The sequence below is a fragment of the Anser anser genome (genome assembly GCF_964211835.1).
Source record: "Anser anser genome assembly, contig: HAP1_SCAFFOLD_344, whole genome shotgun sequence".
NCBI lineage: Eukaryota > Metazoa > Chordata > Aves > Anseriformes > Anatidae > Anser > Anser anser.
Window position 1 is genome coordinate 74699 of NW_028153540.1, and position 11228 is coordinate 85926.

The 11228-nt window shown below is 69.8% G+C and overlaps 2 protein-coding genes across 3 annotated transcripts; both read left to right on the forward strand.

The window, feature by feature from the left end:
• The first annotated feature begins 723 nt into the window (after positions 1–723).
• On the forward strand, positions 724–6387 carry PRX (periaxin). Of its 2 annotated transcripts, none has more exons than XM_083854171.1 (4): positions 724–825; positions 1426–1549; positions 1646–1839; positions 3465–6387. In XM_083854171.1, the coding sequence occupies exons 1-4, from the start codon at positions 799–801 to the stop codon at positions 4431–4433; spliced, it is 1314 nt and encodes a 437-aa protein (XP_083710297.1). In that variant the 5' UTR covers positions 724–798; the 3' UTR covers positions 4434–6387. The 2 variants fall into 2 exon arrangements, with proteins under 2 accessions (XP_083710297.1, XP_083710296.1); XM_083854170.1 differs by lacking the exon at positions 724–825 and adding an exon at positions 881–952 and having other exon boundaries at positions 1063–1549.
• A 1583-nt stretch (positions 6388–7970) lies between these two features.
• On the forward strand, positions 7971–11139 carry TIMM50 (translocase of inner mitochondrial membrane 50). Its single transcript, XM_083854172.1, is given in 11 exon segments — positions 7971–7992; positions 8090–8121; positions 8933–8954; positions 9189–9247; positions 9737–9856; positions 9947–10051; positions 10162–10212; positions 10214–10261; positions 10359–10515; positions 10601–10707; positions 10835–11139. Coding segments are annotated over 7 exon segments (693 nt in total). The 5' UTR covers positions 7971–7992; positions 8090–8121; positions 8933–8954; positions 9189–9247; the 3' UTR covers positions 10940–11139.
• The last annotated feature ends 89 nt before the right edge of the window (positions 11140–11228 follow it).

Here is an 11228-nt window from a genome sequence, read left to right on the forward strand (position 1 = left end):
TGTGCAGCCCTGCACCCGTGCACCTGAGAAAGCTGCAAATTGCATGCGCAATGGGGCGAGGGCCTGTTTGGGGTGGGGGGGGGACTGAGCACGCGCCCCCCCCCCCCAGTCCTGCGTGGGTGCCACCCCCGCAGGGTTTGTGCTGAGCGCCCCGAATGCCCCGCATTCCCCGGGCCGGGGGGGGCGCGGGGCCGGGGACAAAGGGCTCCCTGTCCCCAGGGGTGCGGGGGTGGCACCCTGCGGGGGGGCGGGGGGGGGGGCGACACGTTTCGGGGCGCGTCCCGCCGCGGGAATGCCAGCAATGAGCCGTGGCCTTCGGCGGCGTGGGAGGGAAATGTCACCCTGCCACCCTGCCGGCATGTCCCCCTGTCACACGGGGGGGGGGGCGATGGGGACGGGGATGTGCCCCCCACACACGCTGGAGGGGGGTGAATTGGGGGGGGGGGGTGCAATGGGGGTGCTAGGATGGGGGGTGCTAGGGGGGGCTTGGAATAGGGGGGGATTAAAACTGGGGGGTTGCGATGGGGGTCTTTAATGGGGGGGTGCGGGGGGGGGTCTGTAATGGGGGGGGGTCAATGGGGGCTGCAATGGGGGGTCCCCAAGGGGGGGGGTCTGCAGTGGGGGGGCTGCAATGGGGGTCGCATCGCAAGAGGTTCAACTTGGGGGGGGGCTGCAGCGTGGGGGGGGCTCAACGGCGTCTCTGCCCCATCCCCTGCAGCCCCCCCCCCCCCCCGCCCTCCCCCCGTGGTGACACTGGTGACGCCCCCGGGCACCGCCGAGGCCCCCCCCCCGGGCACCATGGAGCCCCCCCGGGCCAGCGGAGAGGTGAGGACGGAGGAAGAGGAGGTTGGGGGGAGGAAGAGGAGGTTGGGGGGGGGATGGAGGAAGAGGAGGCCAGAGGGGATGGAGGAAGAGGAGGAAGAGGAGGTTGGAGGGGATGGAGGAAGAGGAGGTTGGAGGGAGGAAGAGGAGGGAGAAAGGGATGGAGGAAGAGGAGGTTGGAGGGAGGAAGAGGAGGCTGTAGGGGATGGAGGAAGAGGAGGCCGGAGGGAGGAAGAGGAGGGAGAAAGGGATGGAGGAAGAGGAGGTTGGAGGGAGGAAGAGGAGGCTGTAGGGGATGGAGGAAGAGGAGGCCGGAGGGAGGAAGAGGAGGGAGGATGTCAGAGGGAGGAAGAGGAGGTCAAAGGGAGGAGAAGGAGGTCAGAGGGGATGGAGGAAGAGGAGGCCAAAGGGGACAGAGGAAGAGGAGATCGGGGGGAGGAAGAGGAGGCCAGAGGGGATGGAGGAAGAGGAGGAAGAGGAGGCTGGAGGGGATGGAGGACGAGGAGGGAGGAAGGATGTCGGCGGTCGGACGCCGAACCTGGGTGCCCCCCACCCTTGGGTGCCCCCCTCGTCGAGTGCCACCCCCCCCGCGGTGCCCCCCAGGAGCTGCCACCCCCGGAGCTGGTGGAGGTCGTGGTGGAGGCCGGCGCGGGCGACATCGTCCTGGCCGGCGGCCGCGACGGCATCTACGTCCGCGAGGCTCACCGCGGCTCCGGCCTCCGCCAAGGTCAGCCTCCCCCCCCCCCTTTTTTTGGTGCCCCCCCCCACCCCAAAAAGCCGACGTCACCCCCCTCCTGTCCCCCCCCCCCCCCCCCACCCATAGGTGACCGGCTGCTGAGCGCCCGCGTCTTCTTCGAGGACGTGCGGTGCGAGGACGCGGCGCGGGTGCTGCGCTGCGCCCAGCCCTGCCGCGTCTCCTTCTGCCTCAAGCGCGCCGGGCCGGGGGGGCGCGGACCCCCCGGGACCACCGCAGCCCCCCCCCAGGGCAAGGGGCCCAAGGCCAAGGTGGCCAGGCTGGTGGGTGACGGGGATTGGGGGCGGGAGTGGCCGGGGGGAGGGGGGTGGCATTGGGGGTGTGGGGCACCCATGGGTGGCACTGGGTGCCCATGGGTGGCACTGGGGGCGTGGGGTGCTCGTGGGTGCCATTGGGGGCGTGGGGTGCCTGTGGGTGACACAAGGGACGTGGGACACCCCTGGGTGGCACTGGGGGCATGGGGCGCCCATGGGTGGCAGTGGAGACATGGGACACCCCTGGGTGGCATTGGGGGCATGGGGTGCTCGTGGGTGCCATTGGGGGCGTGGGGTGCCTGTGGGTGACACAAGGGACGTGGGACACCCCTGGGTGGCACTGGGTGCCCATGGGTGGCACTGGGGGCGTGGGGTGCTTGTGGGTGCCATTGGGGGCGTGGGGTGCCTGTGGGTGACACAAGGGATGTGGGACACCCATGGGTGGCACCGGGTGCCCATGGGTGGCACTGGGGGCGTGGGGTGCTCACGGGTGCCATTGGGGGCGTGGGGTGCCTGTGGGTGACACAAGGGACGTGGGACACCCCTGGGTGGCACTGGGGGCATGGGGCGCCCATGGGTGGCAGTGGAGACATGGGACACCCCTGGGTGGCATTGGGGGCATGGGGTGCTCGTGGGTGCCATTGGGGGCGTGGGGTGCCTGTGGGTGACACAAGGGACGTGGGACACCCCTGGGTGGCACTGGGTGCCCATGGGTGGCACTGGGGGCGTGGGGTGCTTGTGGGTGCCATTGGGGGCGTGGGGTGCCTGTGGGTGACACAAGGGACGTGGGACACCCCTGGGTGGCACTGGGTGCCCATGGGTGGCACTGGGGGCGTGGGGTGCTTGTGGGTGCCATTGGGGGCGTGGGGTGCCTGTGGGTGACACAAGGGACGTGGGACACCCCTGGGTGGCACTGGGTGCCCATGGGTGGCACTGGGGGCGTGGGGTGCTTGTGGGTGCCATTGGGGGCGTGGGGTGCCTGTGGGTGACACAAGGGATGTGGGACACCCATGGGTGGCACTGGGTGCCCATGGGTGGCACTGGGGGCGTGGGGTGCTCACGGGTGCCATTGGGGGCGTGGGGTGCCTGTGGGTGACACAAGGGACGTGGGACACCCCTGGGTGGCACTGGGGGCATGGGGCGCCCATGGGTGGCAGTGGAGACATGGGACACCCCTGGGTGGCATTGGGGGCATGGGGTGCTCATGGGTGCCACTGGGGACATGGGGTGCTCATGGGCGACACAAGGGACGTGGGACACCCATGGGTGGCACTGGGGACATGGGATGCTCGTGGGTGGCACGGGGGATAAGGGGCACCCATGGGTGGCCCTGGGGATGTGGGCCACCCATGGGTGGTGCTGGGGACATGGGATGGATGCTCGTTGATCACACAAGGGACATGGGACACCCAGGGGTGGCACTGGCTGCCCGTGGGTGGCACTAGGGACATGGAGCACCCTTGGGTGGCGCTGGGGGCATGGGGTGCTCGTGGGTGGCACTGGGGACACGGGACACCCACGGTTGTCACCACGGACAAGGGACACCCACGGGTGCCACCCCCTCCCGCTGGCTGTCCCCACGCCCCCCCCCGACACCCCAACCCACCCCCCTTTTGTGTCCCCCCCCCCCCCAGAACCTCCTGAGCCTGGCGCCCCTCAAGAAGAAGCCCCCCCCGTCGCCCCCCGTGGACGTGGAGCTGGCCCTGCCCAAGCTGGCCCTGCTGCCCCCCCCCGCCACCCCCTCGCCCCCCCCGGCGGTGCCCGAAGCCCCCCGGCCACCGCGGGTGACGGTGAGGGAGGCGGCGGCGGCGCTGGAGGTGGCCCTGCCGGGGACCCTCACCGAGCCCGGGGGGGGGACACCGGAGCCTGGGGGGGGCCCCCGCCTGCCCGCCGTGGAGGTGGCGGTGCCCAAGGTGGGGGTCCCCAAGGTGGGGGTCCCCAAGGTGGGGGTCCCCAAGGTGGCGGTCCCCAAGGTGGGGGTCCCCAAGGTGGGGCTGGGCGCCCCCGCGCCCAAGGAGGTGGCGCCGGTGGCGCCGGTGTCACCCGTGTCACCCGTCCTGGCCATCGCCGTCCCCAAGGTCGAGGTGGGTTTGGCGCTGCCCAAAGCCGGCGCCCAAGGGAAGTTGCCCAAATTGGGCCTTTCTTGCCCCAAAACGCCCGGCGGCGGCGGCGAGGGAGAAGGGCCCAAGCTGCCCGGCTTGGAGGTGGCCGCCCCCGCGGTGGCCCTCGAGGTGGCTTTGGGGAGCGGGGGGGACGCGGGCGTCCCCGAGGCGAAGCCCCCCAAATTCGCCCCCCCCAAGGCCAAGGGGGGGGACGCGAAGGGGCCGCCGGGCAAATTTGGCCCCCCCGGGGGCTGGGAGCTGGGGGGTGGCGGCGGGGGGGGGCGAGGCTGCCCCGGTTTGGGGGTTCGAGCCCCGACATCCGCAGCGGGGGGGACCCCAAAGCGCGGCCGGCGGGGCGGGGGGGCAGCGCCGAGAGCTTGCTGGGGGGGCCCAAAAACTGGGGGGGGGGAGGCCTGGGGGTCTCCGTCCCCGCCGTGGGCTTTTCGGAAGGGGGGAGGCCGGGGGGGGAGGCTGAGGGGGCGAGGAAGAGGCCGGCGATGAAGGTGCCCGAGCTGGAGCTGGCGGCCCCGGGGGGCGCGGGGGGGGGGCGAAGCCCCCCAAATCCCCCCCCGTGGCGGAGGGCGAAGGGGGGAGCGGGCGAGGATGAGGATGGGCAGCGTGAGGAAGGCCGTGCTGGTGCTGGTGAAGGGCAAAGGGGGGGGGGCGAGGAAAACGGGGGGGGGCCGCCCCCCCACCCCCCCGCACCCAAAGCCGGTCGGGGTTTTTCTAAGGCCAAAACGGAGCCGGAGGCCCCCCCCCGGCGCTGGGTGCCCAAGGTGGGCTTCTCGGTGGGGGGGTCCCCGCCGCAGCCCCCCCCCAAGCAGGCCAAGGGGCGGCTGCCCCGGCTGGAGCTGGCCCCCCCCCAGTGCCCCCCCGAGCTGGCGAGGGCCGAGGAAGGGGCCGGGGCCGGGGCCGGGGGGGGGGACCCCAAATTCCAGCTGCCCCAGCTGGAGCTCAGCCCCCCCGCCCGGGGCCCCCCCCCGGGGGAGGAAGAGGAGGAGGTGAACCGGTGAGGAGGAAGCTTCGCCATCGGCCCGGGGGGGGTTTAACCTCCCCCCCCCCCAGAAGATCCTAAATCAGCTTTTTGGTGTTTTTTTTCCCCCCTTTTCACCCCAATTTTAATCCCCCCCCCCCAATTTCTCCGCGGGGGGGGGGTGCTGGCGCTAACACGGCCCCCGGCTTTCGCCCCCCCCCCCCCCCAACCCTTGGTGCTGGAATAAAGGTGGGCGCCAGGAATGGGCCCGGGCTCTGTTACGGGGGGGCTTTTGGGGTCGGGCATTGGGGTCCCTGCTGCCCCATGTCCCCCACGTCCCCAGGACCCCCACATCACGGGTTTTGGGGTCCCTGCTGCCCCATGTCCCCGTGTCCCCGTGTGCCCCACGTCCCCAGGACCCCCACATCACGGGTTTTGGGGTCCCTGCTGCCCCATGTCCCCATGTCCCCCACATCCCCATCAGCCCCACATCCCCATGACCCCCATATCTCAAGTTTTGGGGTCCCTGTTGCTCCACGTCCCCATGTGCCCCACGTCCCCGTCAGCCCCTTGTCCCCGTTGGCCCCAGATCACGGGTTTTGGGGTCCCTGCTGCTCCATGTCCCAATGTCCCCCATGTCCCCAGGACCCCCACATCACGGGTTTTGGGGTCCCTGTTGCTCCACGTCCCCATGTGCCCCACGTCCCCGTCAGCCCCTTGTCCCCGTTGGCCCCATATCATGGGTTTTGGGGTCCCTGCTGCTCCATGTCCCCATGTCCCCACCAGCCCCACCAGCCCCATGTCCCCATTAACCCCATATCTCAACTTTTGGGGTCCCTGCTGCTCCATGTCCCAATGTCCCCCATGTCCCCAGGACCCCCACATCATGGGTTTTGGGGTCCCTGCGACTCCACGTCCCAATGAGTCCCATGTCCCTATAAGACCCATGTCCCCAGGATCCCCATAGCACGGGTTTTGGGGTCCCAGGTGCACCATGTCCCCATGTCCCCATGTCCCCCACATCCCCACCAGCCCCATGTCCCCATTAACCCCATATCACAGGTTTTGGGGTCCCTGCTGCTCCACGTCCCCATGAGTCCCATGTCCCCAGGACCCCCCACATCATTGGGATTGGGGTCCCTGCTGCCCCATGTCCCCATGTGCCCCATGTCCCCATCAGCCCCTTGTCCCCATTGACCCCATATCATGGGTTTTGGGGTCCCTGCTGCTCCGTGTCCCCAGGTGCCCCATGTCCCCCATGTCCCCAGGACCCCCATATCACGGGTTTTGGGGTCCCTGTTGCCCCATGTCCCCATGTCCCCCACATCCCCACCAGCCCCATGTCCCCATTAACCCCATATCACAAGTTTTGGGTCCCTGCTGCTCCATGTCCCAGTGTCCCCAGGACCCCCACATCACGGGTTTTGGGGTCCCTGTTACTCCACGTCCCAATGAGTCCCATGTCCCTATAAGCCCCATGTCCCCAGGACCAGTCCCATGTCCCTATAAGCCCCATGTCCCCAGGACCCCCATATTATGGGTTTTGGGGTCCCTGTTGCCCCATGTCCCCGTGTCCCCCACATCCCCATCAGCCCCATGTCCCATGACCCCCATATCTCAAGTTTTGGGGTCCCTGTTGCTCCACGTCCCCATGTGCCCCACGTCCCCGTCAGCCCCTTGTCCCCATTGACCCCATATCATGGGTTTTGGGGTCCCTGCTGCTCCATGTCCCCAGGTGCCCATGTCCCCATATGTCCCCAGGACCCCCAGATCACGGGTTTTGGGGTCCCTGCTGCTCCATGTCCTCATCAGCCCCGCTGGGATACTGGGACTGGGGGGGGGGATGATACTGGGACCGAGGGGATACTGGGACGGGGGTACCGGTACTGGGATGGAGGGGATACTGGGACCGGGGCGGGGGGTACTGGGACGGGGGGGGAGGTACTAGGACCGGGAGGGGCGGTACTGGGATCGAGGGGGCCGTACTGGGACCGGGGGTGGGGTTACTGGGGCGGAGTGGGGGGGTACTGGGACCGTTTGGGGGGATACTGGGACCGAGCGCCGGGCGCTAGGACCGCGCGTCCGCCGGGCTCTCCGCCCACCTCCCGCCCTCCTCCACGCCCCCTTCTCCCCATTGGTCCTCCCGCCTCGCCCTCCTCCCCCATTGGCCACTGGCGGTGATGGGCGGCGCTCGGAGGCGGGGCCGCGCCTGCGCGCTGCCCCTCGGCCTGCGGGAAGATGGCGGCGGCGGCGGGCGGTGGCGGCGTGCGGGGCCCGCGCCGCCCTCGGGGCCCGCCGGGGCCGGGCCGCGCTGGGCTGGGCGGGGCCCTCAGGGCCGCCTCCGGGGCCGGCACCGGCACCGGGGCCGGCACCGCCGAGGTGCTGCAGGAGCGGCTGCGGCTGCACCAGGTCGGGGCCTGCGGGGGGGCTCCGGTTACCGGGGGGGGGGCTCCCGGTTTACCGGAGGGGAGGGGGAGGGGGTTACCGGAGTGGGGGGGGGCGGTTCCCATCTCCGGTTACCGGGGGGGCGGGCCCAGGTTACTGGAGGGAGGGGGGGGCCGGGTTTACCGGGGAGCTCCCGGTTCCCGTTTCCGTTTAACCGGGGGGGGCTCCCGGTAACCGGAGGGGGGGTGGTGTCCCGGTTCCCATCTCCGGTTACCGGAGGGGAGGGCTCCCGGTAACCGGGGGGGGGTCCCGGTTACAGGCGGGGCCTCCCGGTTACAGGCGGGGGCCTCCCGGTTACAGGCGGGGGCCTCCCGGTTACAGGCGGGGGCCTCCCGGTTTACCGGAGAGGGGTCCCGGTAACCGGAGGAGGAGGGGGGGGGTTGTGTCCCGGTTCACCGGGGGGGGGTCTCCCGGTTCCCACCCCCCCATCGCTCACCGTTTGGTCCCCCCCTTTATTTCCAGGCAGCAGCGGGGCCCCCCCCGCCCGGTTCCCGGTCGGACGAGGAGCGGCGGCACCGGCAGGAGGAGGAGGAGGAGGAGGAGCGGCGGCGGCGGCAGCGCCTGGCGGGGGCTCGGCGCCTGGCCCTGCGCCTGGGGGGCTGCTGGGCGCCGGCACCGGCGTGGCCATCGTCTACGTCTTTGGTGAGACCCCCCGGGACCCCCCCCCCCCAAATTAACCGTTACCGGGGCCGTACCCCCCCCCCCCCCCCACCTCACGCCCCCTTTTCCCTCCCCGCAGGCAGCAACGCCGTGGACGAGCACGGGGCCAAGGTGAGCCCCCCCCCGGTGCCCCCCCCGGTCCCCTGTGCCCCCCCCCCCCCCGGTTCTCCCCCCCCGGGGTCCCCTCTGTCCCCCCCTGTCCCCCCTTGCCCCCCCCTTCCTGATTCCCCCCCCCCCCCCGGGTCCCTCTGACCCCCCCGGTCCCTTGTCCCCCCCCCCAGGACTCCTCTGACCCCCCCCACCCCAATCCCTGTGACCCCCCCTCCCGGTTCCCCCCCCCAGGTCCCTTCTGACCCCCCCGGGTCCCCTCTGTCCCCCCCCCGTCCCTTTGTCCCCCCCCCCCAGGTCCCCTCTTCCCCCCCCCCGCCCCCCCCTCCCCTCAGCAGCCCCGCACCCTTTTCTTGCTCTTTTCACCCCATTTCGGGGACCGCGCCCCACGGTGCGGGTGGGGGGGGGACAGACCCATGGGACTTTGCGCCCCCCCCCCCCGAGGTGCCCCCCTCCTCCCGGCAGCTTTTTTCTTCTTTTTTCCCCCCAAAAACCCTTTTTTTATTATTATTCGGGGCCGGCAGCGGGGTTTTGATGTCCCCAGGGGGGCGGAGGTGACAACGGCCCCCCCCCGGGGACATCAAGGGGCTTTCAGGAAGCCCCCCCCCCAAAAAAAACACCTCACCTAGCTGCAAATTGTCCCCGTGCCCCCCCCCCTTCCCGCTGTCCCCCCCCCTTCCCGCTGTCCCCAACCCCTTTTTACGGGGTCGCCCCCTTTTTATGGGGTCTCCCCCTTTTATGAGGTCCCCCCCCTTTTATGGGGTCCCCCCCACCCCGTAATACTTTTTGCCCCCCCCCCCTTTATTTTTTGCAGGTCCCCGACGAGTTCGACGGCGGTGAGTGACCCCCCTTGGGGGGGGGGGGGGGGGGACGGGGACGGACGCGTCCTCGGGGCCATTTGTCACCTCCCCGCGCCCTTTTATAAGGTTTTTAACACCCCCGAGGGAATTTTGGCGCTTTTGGGGTTTTTCCCATGTAGAAAAGGAATTAAGGGGGGGGGGGGCGTCACTGGGGGGGGCACAGGGCCCCCAAATGGCTCTCTCGCCCCCCCCCCCCCTTTTTCCCCGCAGACCCCGTGGGCATCCAGCAGCTGCGCCGGACCTACAAATACTTCAAGGACTACAGACAGGTTTGGGGGGGGATTTTTTGCCCAATTTCTTCGGGTTTGGCCTCGTTTTGGGGCTGCTTGTCTCCTGCAGGGGTGAGGGGGGGCACCCCGAGAGCCCCCCCCCTGTGAGATTTGTCCCCGTTTTGGGGTCCCCTTTTGGGAGGCCTTGACCTCATTTTGGGGCGTTACGTGTTGCTTTTGGGGTCCCGTTCCCCCCCCCTCAGTAATTAGGGGCTCCCCTGTTCCCCCCCAAATAATTAGAGGGATCCCCCCGATAATTTGGCCCCCCCCGATAATTTGTGCCCCCTCTCCCCCTAATAATTTGAGCCCCCCCAGTTCGAGGGGTGCCCCCCATCCCCAATTTGAGGGGCTCCCCCCCCCATTTGAGGGGCTCTCTCCCCAATTCGAGGGGTCCCCGTCCCCTAAATTTCAGGGGGGTCTCTCCCCAAGTTGGGGGGGCTCCCCCCCTTTATTTCGGGGGGGGGTCTCACCCCTAAACCCCCCCCCCAGATGATCATCGAGCCCACCAGCCCCAAGCTGCTGCCGGACCCCCTGCGCGAGCCCTACTACCAGCCCCCCTACACCCTCGTCATCGAGCTCACCGACGTCCTGCTGCACCCCGAGTGGTCGGTGGGTGCCCCCCCGTCCCCGTGTGTGTCCCCCCCCCTCGCTGCCACCCCCCCCCAGGTGACATTTTTGTGTCCCCCCCCCCCCGAAAAGCTCGTCACCGGCTGGCGCTTCAAGAAGCGCCCGGGCATCGAGAGCCTCCTGCAGCAGCTGGCGCCCCTCTACGAGATCGTCGTCTTCACCTCCGAAACGGGCATGGTCAGCGCCCCCCCCGCGGGGTGGGGGCCACGGCGGCGCCCCCCCCTTTAAAAAAAAAAAAAAGGGGGGGCGAAACGACCCTAAAAAACCCTGTTTTCGCTCCCTCCCAGACCGCCTTCCCCCTCATCGACAGCATCGACCCGCACGGCTTCGTCTCCTACCCGCCTCTTCCGCGACGCCACGCGCTACATGGACGGGCGCCACGTCAAGGTGGGTTTGAGGTGGGGGGGGGACACGCGGCGACGCTTTGTGGGCGCCCCCCCCGGCCTCCCTGCCAGCCCCTCGCCGTCCCTTGTCCCCCCCCCAGGACATCTCGTGCCTCAACAGAGACCCCGCCAAGGTGGTGGTGGTGGACTGCCGCAAGGAAGCCTTCTGCCTGCAGCCCTACAACGGGCTGGCGCTGCGCCGCTGGGACGGCAGCTCCGACGACCGCGCCCTCTACGACCTCGCCGCCTTCCTCAAAAGTGAGCGAAAAGCCCCGAACCGCCCCAAAAAAACCCCCGTCCTCGCCTCCTCACCCCGTCCTTTTTACCCCCCCCTCCCCGTAAGCCATCGCCCTGAGCGGCGTGGAGGACGTGCGCACGGTGCTGGAGAACTACGCGCTGGAGGACGACCCGCTGGCCGCCTTCAAGCGCCGCCGCTCGCAGCTCGAGGAGGTTTTCGGGGACGGGGGGGGGACGTTTTTGGGGTCGGGGGGGCCCGCGCCCGAGGTCTGGGGTCTCTCGGGGGCCCCGCGGGCGCGGGGTTTTTTGATTTTTCGCTTTTTTTTTTGTCTCGTCGCAGGAGGAGCAGCAGCGCCTGGCGGAGCTGGCGCAGGGCAAGAAGCCGCCGGGGCTCTTCCTGGGGGCCCTCGCCGGGCGCCTCTGGCCCCGCTCCAAGCAGCAGTGACCCCCCCACGTCGTCACCGACCCCCCCACGTCGTCACCGACCCCCCCCTATTGTCCCCAGTCCCCCCGTATTGTCACCGACCCCCCCACGGCGTCGCCAACCCCACCCCCCCGGCCCCAGCACGTCCCAAACCCTTATTTTTATTTTTATTTTTATTTTTTTGGGGGGGGGGGGGGGGGGGAATAAAAGGATTTCGCGAAGGTGGGGGCGCTGCGTGGTGCTTTTTTGGGGTGCGGGGGGGACGCTGGGGGTCCCCTCCCCGTGTCCGGGGTCTTTATAGGGGGGGTGG